Source organism: Strongylocentrotus purpuratus, unplaced genomic scaffold (assembly GCF_000002235.5).
Source record: "Strongylocentrotus purpuratus isolate Spur 01 unplaced genomic scaffold, Spur_5.0 spur5_scaffold_15, whole genome shotgun sequence".
Classification (NCBI taxonomy): domain Eukaryota; kingdom Metazoa; phylum Echinodermata; class Echinoidea; order Camarodonta; family Strongylocentrotidae; genus Strongylocentrotus; species Strongylocentrotus purpuratus.
In genome coordinates, this window is record NW_022145600.1 from 27,863,998 (window position 1) to 27,879,135 (window position 15,138).

Here is a 15,138-nt window from a genome sequence, read left to right on the forward strand (position 1 = left end):
TGACGGTGTGCCCATAAACCTGCCGTGCTTATCACAATATTTTAAACAATCTGTAACCATCGTAAAAACTCATCTCTATAATTATAATTGCTTTAAACAACTATTAAATAAAAAATTGTTATGGAATATTTTGTGACATTACATAACCCTACCAAAGGATTGAAAACAAAAACTAAATAAGTTCATGAATGACGAAAGCCGTGATGTTGCCGTAAAATTAATGATCATGTTCAATCGACACTCTACCAGCATCAGACATGTCAAAGTCAAATAGTGAAATCCATCGAAATGCATATACACACTTCGTAAGAACAAATAAAGTGGAAAAAGAAAACCAATACTTTTTTTGACAGGAGTTGGCATGGCAATTACAAACACTTCTTCTGCTAGTTAACAATTATGCCGAATACGTCATCATTGAAACCCCCGAATTGATAAAAGCAGCTACGTCATGCGTGTAGGCCTGGGCCTGTAATCGTGCCGGGTCTTTCCCTTTTTACAAAATATCAGTTTGAGGAAGTTAAGTTGAAAAATAACTTGATCTTGGATTGCGAGCACTTTAGAGCTCATTTTTTTTTAAATATCCTGAAGTGAAGGCCTGTTTCGGGTTCATTGGTACACGGGAAGCAATTAGAAGGGTAGTACAGTGATGATTATTTAACAATCAGAAATTCACTCGGACTATCGTCGTGAGAGCAAGCTTCCAAACCAGTCTCATCGCCAGCTTGGCCAACTGTCGGATAGTATCTACCTAGGCAGTATGTCGGAGAAGGAGAGGTGAGACAAATAATGCAGCTACTTAGCTTATTGTTAACATGAGAAATATAATACCTTGTAAATGCAGACTTGAATTTTGAAGAGAGAGAGAGAGAGAGAGAAAGAGAAAGAGAGAGAGAGAGAAAAAGAGAAAGAGAAAGAGAGAGAGAGAGATAGAGAGAGATTGAACATGCAAATAAAACACAGAAGTTTATACTTAAAGATAAAGGTGAGTTCTGGTCATCCGATTGCATTGTGGACGAAAAGGTGTGGAATGAATCAGAAAAAGTTGATCATGTAGCATTATTTTAAGTATTGGTGTGTACTGCAAAGTTCTGGAGTCATTAAAATCATAATAAATTTGGCCCAGTCTCGGTAAAGTAACAAGCACTGTACACAGAAAGATGTATATGGGACTGCACAAATGGTGTTGGGGCTACTAACATTGATTTCCTAATCTGTCTATGCTCATTACTCAGCCAGTATACATTTTCTACCAAAATTGTTTGGCTAATGACATTTATTTGTAATCTTGAACAGTCAGTGTAAGTTTAATTTAATTCTGTAAGAATTTAAAAAAAAAATTTTTTTTACCAGAACTCAGTTTTATCTTTAAAACGAACTTCATGCTGATTAAACTTTAACACTCTGTATCAAAACACAAACGGAAACAAACAGAATTTTTTTCTCCCCCCCCCCCCCTCTCAAGAGTAATAACAGAGCTAATTTATTTTGTTGATGTGACGATATATGATTTATTTTTGCATGCCTGTAAGAGCTATTTTTTCATATGGGATAGCAAAGTATCTTTATATTTTACTATTTTCTATTGAGCTTAATCACACAAACATAATGGATATGTGATTATAATACTTGTACATGTACTTCTAAATTGTGGAATACCTTTGGGGAAAAAAAGAGATTCTAAAATTAACACTAATAATGTCTGCAAGAAATTCATCAAGGCGACTATAAACGTATATTTTTTGTTCCAAGTAAAGAAATACTACCATTCATAGGAAACGAAACAGTGGTAATATAACTTCCCAATGTTATACTGTCTGCATTCCTCCTTATGTACTTTATTGACTGTATCAAATGATTATGAATACCATTTGTGTAAAGCAGATACCACTCACATACATACGCACACACGCGAACACCCACATATATCATACTGGTACAAAGGTCACTGTATAGGTGTTTGGACGTATAATGTTATGATATTTATATTTCCTTTATTCACTCTTCCGAACAAAACTGTATTTACTTTGAAAGGTTTCACAATGATTGTTCGATGTGGGGGACCATGCAAAGCAGTGTATGTCAAGTTGATTAACAACGACATATTAAAGCTTATATCTAAGTGTATTCAACAAAGGCCCTAATTCAAGCAGTTCACTTTTCATTCTCGAGTTACATGTACGAAAAACACCAAAAACCATAACATTTATAGGGGGAATAATAATTAAGTTATAAGCTGGAAAGGTATTTAAATTGTGATGGATTTGGCAGTGGAATAAAATGAAAATGACATTATTTGTAACTTTTACACCAGATTGAAAGCTGAGCGGAATTGCCGTCTAGCCAACATAGTAATCATATCCTGGATGGCTCATCATTAATCTGTGTCGATCAGACCTCTGGAAATAAAAGATTATGTAATAAATCGAGGAGCAAATTGTGTGCAATAAAACAATTGTTTATAATAACATGTATGGACTTTCATTGTGACTCCATAATTAATATTATAACATCCAATGTGCCGATAATGATGTTCGACTTTTAATCTCTATCTCCAAATTAATATTTATGTTAATAGTAGTTGAATACTTGAGCAACTTGCAGTAGGAGAAGAATAAGATAATAATTATAATAATTGTAATAATAATTATAATGATAATGATATTGATACAAAAAGAAAACAAAAACAACAACAACAACAACAATGATAATAATAAGAACGAAAATGATAATGATACCATAATAAGAAGAAGAAGAAGAAGGAATATTGCTATTAAAAATAATAATAGTTATATTGGTACTGATGTTTGTTCATATAGCCTATATCGCATAACAAGATTGTAGGCTATAATCCCAATCAATAAAGATATTTATTAGTGCCATCGGGAAGAAATAGTATATAGTATCTGATCAAATAAGTCCGGCTTGCAATCAGAACACTTTTCTGTAAAAATCAAGGAGAAAGGTACCGACGACTAAAATGCAAAATGTTATACTGATTTATCGGATTACATTAATCTGTCAAGTAAGTCTCGTAATATTGGAACCATTACACCACCACCATCACAAATAATAATAGTAATAAAATAAAGACGCCTTTTGTCACTGTCGAATGTATCGTTATCACAAGGCATATGCAAAGGAAGGGGTGGCTATAATTAACTCAAACATTAAGTGAATCAAATGAAAGAAATACGCCCGAATCCCAAATATTTTACATTGTTGTGATATCATCATAATATCACAACTTCACTCAATCATTGACAGAATATTAAGTAAAGAATAATATTTCATAATGGTTGTTGTGATATTTTTTTAATGTGTTAACGATTTCTTTCGACAAATGAAAATCATGACTGCTCGCGTAATAGCTTTAGATGACACGCCTGACGTTTACGAAACAAAAGAATCGAAATCAAAACTACTTTATAACGTGGGAATATTTTATCAGACAATCAAACTTTTAGCACCCTCGATCTTAACGAGCTCTATATACGAGTCCAAAATCAAAAGTATCTTTGTAAAAATTGATCAGATAAATTTGCAGAACCATCTGCATTAATAGTCATCTCATATGACAGCAATTTCGCTTTAAAATCTTGTCATGTTGAACAAGTCAACACTATGTGGCAGCCTTCCTATCACCCCTTCTTTACTTTTCCGATTCCTGTTTTCCTCTTTACCTCGTTTTGGTGTACAAATACAAATTCTATTATCATATATTTCCTTTCTTTCTCTTTTTTAATACCCTTTCTCATGCTTAACTGCTCTCAAATGCCCCATAAGCGGGTTCGTTGACGAAAATATCAACAGCCTATTCAGGTAGGCTAACGCATATACCAAAAGCCTTCAATCGTGAGTTGGAGATTATTTAACCAGAAAATGTATTGTATAGTTTAGGATAATGACCGACTTTTTAAAGCAAACTATCATCGATAATTTACACTAAGGATATAAAACAACTTTTGTACTTGTTAGTCACAATTATATGAGAAGAGTGCGTGGGAGAATGAGTTTAGTTTCCTGAAGCTCTTCCATAGGAACAAAAAAAACTACTTAAATCACCGTAGAAAAAACTAAAGTAGGAGCTTTGTGTGCCATATCTTGAGATCAACAGGAAATTGATCGACAGACAATTACCTTGTGAAACTTCTGATATCTTGAAAAAACAGTTTTGATAACGACAGAAAACTAATGATCTTTTGTTTGGGTATTTCCAGTGCTGTAGCCCACAAGCTTGGGTAACTATTGATATCATTGTTTTGAGGATAATGAAGTTTTGATGATCATTATAACGAGTACCGGGAATCATGATGCAATATACATCTAGGGATGTTTGCAGGCCTGGGTGTTTGTTTTGTCATGAAAATATACATTGTTTATAATAAACTCAGTTTGAAAGCTTTTGAATGTATAAAAACCAAATTCAAAATTGGAACAAAACAAAACACAAAATTGTAAATCAATTTCATCATTCATCTTTAACTTTTTTTCTTTAAAATTGATCAACAGAGTGTTTTGATTACTTGACATGTGGATCCGCTACAGAGTGTTCTAAGTAAACATGTATTAATTTTGTAAAGGCATCTTAATTCAATAAATACTGGCACTTTTAGCTGAAATTTGCATGACAGGTGATGGGATCAGAGTTCATAATTGAATTGCAATAGCACATTTATTACGTTGCTTCGGATTATGTACAGATGTCTGTAATGAAATGGGATGTGATTGATTAAGCTTCAATAATAAGATGGTTTTCTAATTTTGACCAAAAAATTGTTTTCTAAATATACGATATGAAACATTTCCTCTTTTGTTAAAAATAGTCTATGGTTCCTCTTCGTTTAAGAATTGATTTTTCTGTGACTGTTTGGCACGAACGACATGTAAAAGGAGGCGCAGTATAATACACTAATAACTGGTACAACTTAATCAATTATTGGATAAATTCTAACCAATCTACATTACACTCAATATTGGGTCAATGTTTACAAACGAACTTGCATGTTCACTTTATACCTTTTAGGGGGGGGGGGAGCTTTACCAAAGCTTCTATTAGAATTAGCAATGCGATTATGATATCAACAGTCATGGCAAGTCTAGGGTGGCTGATAATTTTGAATCCCTTATGTTTCTAAGTGTAATAGATTGAAAAGTAAAGTACGATTGAAATATCATTTTCTTTTATAATATTTACTTTGATTAATGCTATACGGTTTTGCTATCAATCATATGATAGTATCATAATACATTAGACTTAGTCATCAGTATTGTACACCTTTACACCAGTTGTTTCCCCTTTTATGGCCCCCAAATCTGTTTCTTCTTCCTTTTTTCTGAAGAAATGTCCCGGAGCGGTACCTTTTACAAATATAAGTTTGAGTCAATAGACTTGATATAGAGTCCCATGACATGAGCTATTTTCCCACTTGAACATCCGAACGAACAATGCTGAATGAATGATAATGTAAACATTACACAACTGAATTTTGGGGACATTTCAGTTCACGTTTTCATTAATTACAACGAACAAGGTTTGACATTCCTCGCCTCATTAGCTCTCAGATTGTTTGAGTACTATTCAAACAACTGAAATAACGCGGGGTGTTTATCTTTGATTGTGCAATAATGATTACCCAATACGATACGATGAGAATATATATATATATATATATATATAAGACAAACATATTCTGCGACGGAGTAAAGTCTCAAGAGACTCACCGCAGAATTAAAAAAAAAAACACGCGGTTGACAATGTAAAGGTCTAACAAAGTTTCGCTCATAGGGCTTACAATATTCCGGTCAATGGAAATTTGTCAGAAATGACGATGTCATCGGGTTTTGTAATTTTATTGTGTGTTGATTTTATCTATATGGACATGCATATTCATCAATATCTGTTTATCAAATGTGAATGCTAACACTTGCAACTTGCATCCTTAACCGATCATAAAATGGAATGGACACCATGCAAGATACATGAGTGTCATTGGTTAGGAAATACTCTGATCTAGTTCAGAAGTTGTTGATATAATGTTCTTTAGCAAGGCATTAATCTATATTTGCCACTCCATACCCGGGAAAGAAACGGGGACTTGGTAGGATGACAAAAGCCTTAAGTTTGTGTTAGTAACTGCCATAAGCCTTCACGGTGACCATATGGTAGGAATCTAGATTCACGGAATATAAAGATTTAGAATCCCCCTCATCTCTTACAAACAGAATGTCTATGTTAGGACGAGTTTATTGTCACCTGTATTTCCCATATTCACATCAGGTTGCCATAAGGCATAGAAAAGCAATGACTTATCCTTTGAACTCATGATGCAATGATGACAACATTAGATTTATAAAAATTAATGAATGACAAAAACCGTGTTTTTATAAATCATTACATTTCGTCTACATATTTACGCTCTCTTAAATGCGGATTACTTGTTCTTTCTAAGCTGAATATTTGGGAGGGGGACCTTTGCTCATGTCTTCAGAGATTCGTAATAGCAGATCAGGTGAAGTATTTATAATTAATCTTAAAACGCATATGTTTAATTCGGCATAAAAAATGTATTGTTCTCTGTCAGTTTTGTTTGTTCTATCTTATTCAAGTTGCTCTTTAGTTAATTATACAGATGCTATTTCATCTTTTTGAAATAGTGCGCCTTGAGCGCTTACAAGTCTCATGATTATCATTATTATTATTATTATTATTGTTATCATCATTATCATCATCATAATATAATTTGTAAAAAACAGAAGTATTCCCATTAAAAAGCAGTATTGTATTGTTTCCTGAGACCCGTGGCCATTTGTAAGAGTATGATGTCACCGTGGTGTAATACTACATCATTTCCTTTTTTTTTCTCGAAGCAATAGAATGAAACGCCTGAACTCAAACATATTTCAAAATTTTAGAATCGACTGGTTTGGTACTGATACCTCGTCGGCTACCTGCAATCATACCGTTAATGCCATTGACAAACATAACTGTTACGGCCTTCTTGGAGGTAGGGACGACTTTATGGAACGTCGAACAAATTAAATACATGGAATGTTCTCTATATCAAGACACTTTTTATGTAAACAGAAATGGATTATATTCTGCCAGATAGTTTAATAATTGCAGATATTGAAGTAGTATCGAAATGTTTTATCTTTCAGAACCATGTCTGGGACAACAGAAACTCCTATGTTTTTGCACAAGGCAGGGTTCCTCAAGCGAACGGTAAGAGATGTCCAGGCGTCGTCAAATAGAATAAATCATTGCATTTTCTTTTCACATCAACAAAAGCTAAATATATTGATACCCTAAAAGAAAACTGGAGTTTATAAGCTAACTTTGATCCGAATCAGATGAAAATTATCTGTTCCTTGTTTTAACACAAAGTTAACAAAATTAGTAGGATTATTTTTCGAAAAAAAGACATGTCGAGTCATTTAATGTTATGGAGGTTTTATTGTAGACTACTGGGGGCTGTTTCTCGAAACGTTCATAAGTCTTTACTTCTTGGACATTCCATTAAAATGTGTAATATAGAATTATCACGCTCTTCTATGTGATGTCAACGAATTTAGACTTATGACGGTATCGAGAAAACTGGTGCCTGAATTTCAAGTAAACACTACCAAGAATGTGAGATTTAAATCTTGTTGATATACTATTTCGTTCACTACACTTTCTTCAAAATGAATCATCAAAATCAATATTAATGTGATTTGATTGAAGAAACATTCCTTTCGCTACGTCCTTTAATTGTAAACGTATATGTGATAGTTTACAATATAACAGGTGATTGACGTGACTTTTAATAGTCAAATAAAAATAAGTTGTAAAACTTAGAATGGTCGAAATTGTCAGCTATCCTTTGTTTAATGATTGAAGACATAAACACAACAAACCTTTCGTATTTTTAAAAATCACTATTGAAAAAATGATATCGATATAATGTGTGTGGTGATGATGATTAAAGCACACATCAAATGGATAATATATGCACATTACAGGACAAAGAACAACTGGTGATGTGCAAGCTAGTTCCACGTGACATCGGGGAGCGTCCAGAGATTCAAATATTCACCGATGGATCCGAAGAACCAACTTCTATCGTCAAAGTGAAGTCCTTCGCAGCCGTGCAAGAGCGTGACATTGTCCCGAAGATCGTCAAGGCAAAGTACGACAACTATATCTGCATCACCGGTAGTGGTAGCGGGGCTAAACCTACATATCTACGCACATATACAAGGTGAGCAAAAGAAAAATCAGTAAAAAGGCTAAATTGATAAGATATATATGGTTCAGAGCAGTAAACAGAAGAAGTATACTTTTTTTAAAAACAATCTAGCCCTTGCAGCAGCAATTCTGATTTTAAAAAGAAAAAAGATTTGTTTGAAAAGTATGACTAGTGATATGAGAAGTTACAGTAGTATAAGTGATTGTCACGGTGGCAGAGCAATTAGTTATTGATTTCCTTAAAGGGTGTTTAAAACAAAACTTGTTTAAGAAGAAGGATAAACACCCAATAATTAATTAATGAATAGAATAAAGAAATCAATCGTCATTCGCACCATGGATATCCGATGTGTTCGAGACTGAGAACGTCATAACGGAAAATTTTCCCCAACCGTTCTACTGATTTAACGCAGAGATCAGAGGGATGAGTGGTGCAGCCAACTACAGGCCTTGATATCCAGAAGAACCACACCCAATCAACAGCCATCGCAGCCCTATCGAGAGAGAACACGGACAGATGCTACCTCCAATAGATCGGCCGTGTCTCGGACTCGGAAAGGAGCCGCCATCACTGCCCCTGGCAACGTACAAGGGATTTTTCACGATGAGCTAGACAAAGTCGTTAAGGTTAGTCCCGTTGTTGAATTAAACGTCGACTGTTATAGATAAAGCTTTCTTCTATCATGGAAAGTGAGGGCATGTCTGAAATGTAATGTCTTTGAGCTATCGCCTGCAATAAACATGAAACCTTTGATTAAGAAAAACAACGAAATGTACATGTAATAATAATAATAATAATGGTGGCTTCTTATATAGCGCACATGTCTGTCATGTAGCTTCCTGCTCTTCCCGATCCTTTAAAAATAAGATAGGTATTCATTTTCTTGTATCTCTATTTTATTCCACTATTTATCTATTGATTTAATTGACATTTTTGGTTGTTGTTAGCGAAATCGGCTTAGTGTATAGTTTCTCTTTAAATTATATCTAATAGAAGAGGGTCAATCCACCAGAATCTATCAAGGAGACTGACGAGAGCCCAGTCTGCCGTGGACGTCCTCACTTGGAGGCCTGGACGTCACACCCCGGTAAATACCTCAAATAATATGCATGGTGAACGAATTCAGTGATATCGATGTGTCGAAGTCGAGTGGTTCATTCACGTGACTGGGAATGCAAAGGTCGTAGATCGAGCCCTGACTCGCCACTTTTGTCTTTAAGCGCAATATATTGTATTTAGATTGCTCCTCTTTACCGGGGTTCTTATTGGGTACCCGGAAGGATGCGAAGGTCAATGTGATTAGAAAAGTCTGCTCCCCAGACAGTGGAGAATGTGTACTGTAATCTACTGAATATAATATTAATCCAGTGACCAGGGTAATATCATTACTTTCAGCTCTAAATTGGTTGATGTAACTCTTAAAGCGCTTTTAAGAAACAATAATTATTAATATGATAAATGAGCCGGTGTCGCGCGTAGGTCCAAATAAATACATGAACATCTGGTATGTTTCACCAGTAGATGGTTATGTAGCCAAAACAACAAAGAAAATGACTCTGATCTCTAAATCAAGTCGTGTAGTTTTCAAATAATGTTTTTGTTAACATTGCTATAGCGCGTAATAATAGCAATATCCATTTATCATTTGGTCACTTTCATTACTCCACACACAGCCCGCCAGGAAGATACATACGAGAACGTTCCTCGTGTTCCTAATCCGAAGAATTGGCATAGACAGCAGCGAACATCCAAGCACAAGCAGGCCCTCAAAAAGACACAAGAACTGTACGAAGATTTTCATCAGACGGTAGTGCTTCAGGTCAGTACCTTATTCGTTATATTGTCAAAACTCTTGATGAGATTTGTGGGCCGTTCACCAACGGAGAAATATTGCATATGCCAGTAAACTAATAAGGGGTTAATAAATCGTCGGCTACCCGCAATAAGGCCGTTGCCATTTACAATATGTTATTGATACGGCCTTCTTGCGGGTAAGGAACGGATTGAAAAACGAAATTGTGTCTTAGACAGTGTCTAAATTGACATATTTTTTGGAATTGGATAAAGTTTAATGTAATCATGTGAATTGCATTGTGCTGATCGTACAGTGTGTGATCTCATGGGTCCCGTTTTATAAAGAGTTACGCTCGATCCAAATCATTCGCAAGTTCTCCAATCAATAGCAAGTTTGCAATCTCTCATGAACATAATTGCGATTGATATCAATCACAAATAAGTTGCGCTTAATATCACCTCTTTATAAGACAGGGTCCCATGTGGAAACACGCCATCAAATCTGAAACATTGTAGACAGCAAAGGCATTTTAAAACAAGAATATTCAAGTTCCATGAACAATTAATGTTTGAGGACCCACGGTAAAGGTAACAAAATCACAATATGAACAATGGTCTTATCGAATTTGTCTTTCAGGAAAAGCAGGAGAACGAGTACGAGACTCCAGATTTTCGCAGGGATCCCTTGCCGGAAAGTGATAACCGTCTCTCTGGCTGCAGTACTTCGTCCGAAGAGTCCGAATGTGGTGCTTCGGCCATGTCAGCTCCTCATAGTCTACACAGCTGTAAAGAACCAACAGAGAGTAGTTGGCCATCCAGTCCTGCATCGACTGATGATTCAGAGCCCGAATTCAGAAACCCCCCAAGCTCAAAAACATTGGAACCCAAGGCTGGCTTGTGCCTGGTTGAACCCGAGGTTGAACAGATCTATGAAAATTCGTCCGTCATTCAGATGACCACACGTACAACACCGCAACGATCAGCCTCTGTACGGAATGACGCCAAACCACATGTCCCTCCGCGTAAATTAAGTGTGCCGTCTTTATCGGCTAGGTTCGCCCCTCCAAAGCTACCTGAGAAAAATCCAGCCATGAAGATTGAAACGCAATGCAAGTAAGAGCCAAAGGAGATAAAGTTAGTTTCTTCACAATTTACATGGAAAATGTATTTTTGATACAAAGCAGCTGATAAGTCGATTTCTAGAAATAATACGGATATATAATGGAATTAGTTATTATGTACAGTTACTATTTTTAAAACTATATTTTGCAGGATATCGATAAGGCATATATCGTGAACGTGTTGGATATGTGAGGTCTAAAGCCTTGGAGATACTTCGTTACTTCCGATTAGAATGGAATTGAAATAATAATGGTGTTTCATTATTTTTCCACATATATAATTCGAGATTATTTTACAAATAAATTTTAAAAAAGGCATTTTGCATTCCCACTACTTCGTTCGAAAGTTTATGTTGTACATGCAGTGCGCAATATTTCTTCTCATGAACTTAATCAACTTTACCATCAATTAATATAAAACCCGAACAATGTATTTCGTATGTTGTGCATTAACGGAAAATATAACAACGATTGGAATCTAACTGGCTTAATTACATTGGAGGTTCCAAATAAATTACTCATCTAGTTTCATCTTATTTTTTTATTATAGGAAACTTAAAGGGGAGAAGCTATCAGGAACAGCAACAGTACGTATCGCCAAAACTATCATCGTTCGGTACTTGTCTATGCTGAATGAAACCAGAGACAGTATTTTGTAAGTACCTTTATTATTATTATTATATATATATATTTTTGGGGGGGGGGGGGCGGAGGGTGGCTGGTTGTAAGTGGGGGTCTAATTTTCAGTTTGTCTTTCTTTCTATTCTTGCTTTATTCCCCCCTCCCCTTTCAGTTTTATCTCTTGTCGTTTCTTTTAACAGAACTTTGCTTCTTCGTCTTTTAACTGAAATTTATTATTCCTTTTTTCTTCACCCATGACAGAGTTACGGATGTTCCTTGCGAACTCAAGGATTACTTCCGGGTAGGTGACCAGTGGTTGAAGGTCAATGATAATATGCTGAAAAACGTCCACTTTGCCCGAGACTGTGTTCGAATGTCAGACAAACCGGAGGTAATATATTATGCTAAATCATTCAACATTTGTTAAGGATGAGAACAAATATAAATGCAATATTTCATATTAATACATCAGTTAGATCATTCGTCAGCACGTTGAATCTTGGTTGAAGGACTTCTGAGAAAATGATACTGACTCATTTGCCTTATCTTTGAATGAATTTGGTGACACTAATTTCCGGCAGGATTGTTATGCAATTTTGTAATGTTAATGAATGAATTTCATGTAATATTCGTGCAAGAATCCTACATTTTATGAATCGAACTTCATATACATTGCATAAAGAAAATGACCTAAAAGACACAAATACAACATGGAATCGAACAAAATCAGAAGTCTAAGAAGAACTCGGTGAAGGAAACTTGCGAATCGATGACCTAAAAGACAAAAAAAAAAACATGGAATCGAAGAAGAAAAAAAAATCGAAAGTCTAAGCAGAACTCGGTGAAGGTAACTTGCGGATCGATGCCCTTCCAAGGGCGGAATGATATAAAGTCTAATGTAACAAAACGTTCTAATTTTTTCTCTTTTTCAGATCGAGATCACGCTAAAGAGAATCCCGTTTGGAACAATCTGTGACTTCCAATGGAATTCAGATAATGTTGACGACATAGGGTTGAAACTCCACGGAAACGAGGTAAGATAAGGCAGGACTATATTGCGTCTGTTGGCTGAAACATTAGGCCAAATGAAATAAATACCTAGTTCATCTAGCATCCCTCCAACTCCCGTATACCTCCTCCCATCTCATGATTTCAAATTTGGTGTGTGTTCTTTTACGCATCGGAAACAAAATGCTATTAACTGTCAAAGGGGTACCATTTCCTGAATCATTTCTGTAAGTGCCTTCATTTTAAACATTCAAAGCAACAACCAATTTCCTACAGGCAAGGCTGGTCTGCAGAGAAAAACTTTAGTCACAATTTTTAGAATTTCACCGACGTAAGTTGTGAATGATGATACCCCTGCAGAAAGTCCTCAGAGAAATTTACCAACATTTGATGTAAAAAAAAAAATCCTCATTTCAGATTGAGCGGGTATATCCAGAAGGTCTGGCTCATCGCAGAGGATCTCTACAGTCAAACGATACCACTTGTCTGAACAGTGCAGGCTTGAGATGCAACTACGTCATCACTGAGGTCAACTTTGACTGCGTCCAACCCAATGCATCTACAGAACAGGTAGGCAGATCTGACAGAATCGTCTCCACTTTACCATTGGTCACTCATATTAAAATATAAAAGAAGCGGAGGGTCATAAGGATGACAGGAATACTGGGGTGTTATTTCTGGTGACAAGACATTAATCCACATTTGCCACTCTTGTCTCTCCAACTGGTCCTGTCAATTGGTGGGATAGTGATAATTGTGGTGCCCCCATGCAGGCAGAACAGTATTAATTTCGACGTGGCTGCCCTGAGTCAATAAGAATCAACCATTTTTATTATTATTATCATTATCATTAAAATCTTTAGTATCATCATGCTGTAAATTCGACAATCAGTGTAGCTTAAGCTCAAGACAAATATTTACATGCTTAAGATAAAATCTTTGGCTTACCATATAGTTTACTCCACACACAGCCCGCCAGGAAGATACATACGAGAACGTTCCTTACCATCATGAGGATACGTTTCTAGAATTCTAGGAAAAGAATTTCATATCACACATTGGGTCGTTCATTCATTCGTTGCCGTTCTGAAAATAATTTTACAGTAGTGAACTGAATACCTTTCTGATGACACTAATTTTTTGCGTTCATGATTCTATAAAATTTAATAGTAAATAAAACATTTACAAAAATCACCAAACGTTGAAATGGCATCGATAAAATCACTGAAATGTAGCCATCTATAACAATTCCCTGGAAACTTTTACAACTGCAATCAGTGTCTTTAGGGATAGTGAGCACTAATTTTTTTGTGTGGCCCTCGAAAATTTTAAAAATTGCACCCCTCCTTGAGCGCCAGGGGGGGGGGCATAACAAAGCCATCCTGTGACCTGATGATGTAAGATTGTTAACTATTTCCCTCTTCCATTGATAGGTATGGGAGATGATCAAGAAGGCAGGCCGCATTGTCATTCTCATCCTCCACCCCGTGGACTTTCGTACCGTTCAGAGGGGCTACGACATCGACGAAAACGACATGTACGAAGAGGTGCGATCGTAGGTCATTCTAACAACATGCGCTATGGAACTTTAGAGAAGTGCTACAAAATGGCAGTTCTGGTCTAAGATCATTCACTAATGACCCGAAAGGAACTAAAGAGGGACTAGTCCAGAATCTGGGCTATTTAATTTTTGACTTTCACCTCACCAACGCGACCTCCCCCTACTAACTTGCTGCCAGCCGAAGATGGCGTGATCATTAAATTAGGACGCCCGCATGGCTTGGCTGGTGAGGTTATATGAGTTCGTTGATATCGCCATCTTCGGCGACTTGATTCAATTGTAGGGGATACGAAGAACCAGCAAGATTCTGGTCTACAGGGGGACTAGAACAAGAGTGCACCATAAAAATGCTTAACTACACCAAAATATTGTATCTTAAGTGATTCAGGCAATTTGCGTTATGGAATTTTTAGAGGAACTATAAAACGGCTGACAACATCGGATAAGAAAAGCTCTGAAATCAATAGGTCACTCAAAGAACACGCTGAATCTGACTTCAGAGGGACTACAACATTGATGCACATCTGCATTTTACGTCTTTCTTATCTAAAAATGTTTCATTAAACTTCGGGTGAGCTACAAAATAGCTGAAAGGGGCATGATATGGAAATGTGCATTATGGGTAATTAAATAAACACGCTGAATGGAAATTTAGCAGGGCTTTAACATGGAAGCGCAAGGCAATTGCAAAATCTACCCATCAAAGCCTCTTTCATGCAACATGCTATATGTTACGTAGTGACTATTCAATGAATAAAACTCGAGAACTTGTCATCTTGGGATTAATCACTGAACAGTCTTT

The 15,138-nt window shown here is 36.0% G+C and overlaps 1 protein-coding gene and 1 long non-coding RNA gene across 2 annotated transcripts; both read left to right on the plus strand.

Moving 5' to 3' along the window:
- Positions 1 to 511: 511 nt before the first annotated feature.
- On the plus strand, positions 512 to 8,109 carry LOC115924205. Its single transcript, XR_004064210.1, has 3 exons — positions 512 to 777; positions 7,162 to 7,225; positions 8,005 to 8,109. It is a non-coding gene; the product is annotated as an uncharacterized LOC115924205 (long non-coding RNA).
- Positions 8,110 to 11,026: 2,917 nt separating this feature from the next.
- On the plus strand, positions 11,027 to 14,901 carry LOC105437808. The gene is made up of 6 exons (XM_030986103.1): positions 11,027 to 11,138; positions 11,697 to 11,801; positions 12,029 to 12,158; positions 12,700 to 12,801; positions 13,193 to 13,345; positions 14,209 to 14,901. Exons 1-6 carry the CDS (start codon positions 11,116 to 11,118, stop codon positions 14,332 to 14,334), a joined length of 639 nt encoding a protein of 212 aa, XP_030841963.1. The 5' UTR covers positions 11,027 to 11,115; the 3' UTR covers positions 14,335 to 14,901.
- Positions 14,902 to 15,138: the final 237 nt, after the last annotated feature.

Bases quoted from the DNA above. Each gene is read 5' to 3' on its own strand.
- LOC105437808 (XM_030986103.1), top strand. From the start codon at position 11,116: ATGAAGATTGAAACGCAATGCAA. The intron at 11,139-11,696 runs GTAAGAGCCAAA...TTTTTATTATAG, and splicing joins AAGATTGAAACGCAATGCAA to GAAACTTAAAGGGGAGAAGC. The intron at 13,346-14,208 runs GTAGGCAGATCT...TTCCATTGATAG, and splicing joins CCAATGCATCTACAGAACAG to GTATGGGAGATGATCAAGAA.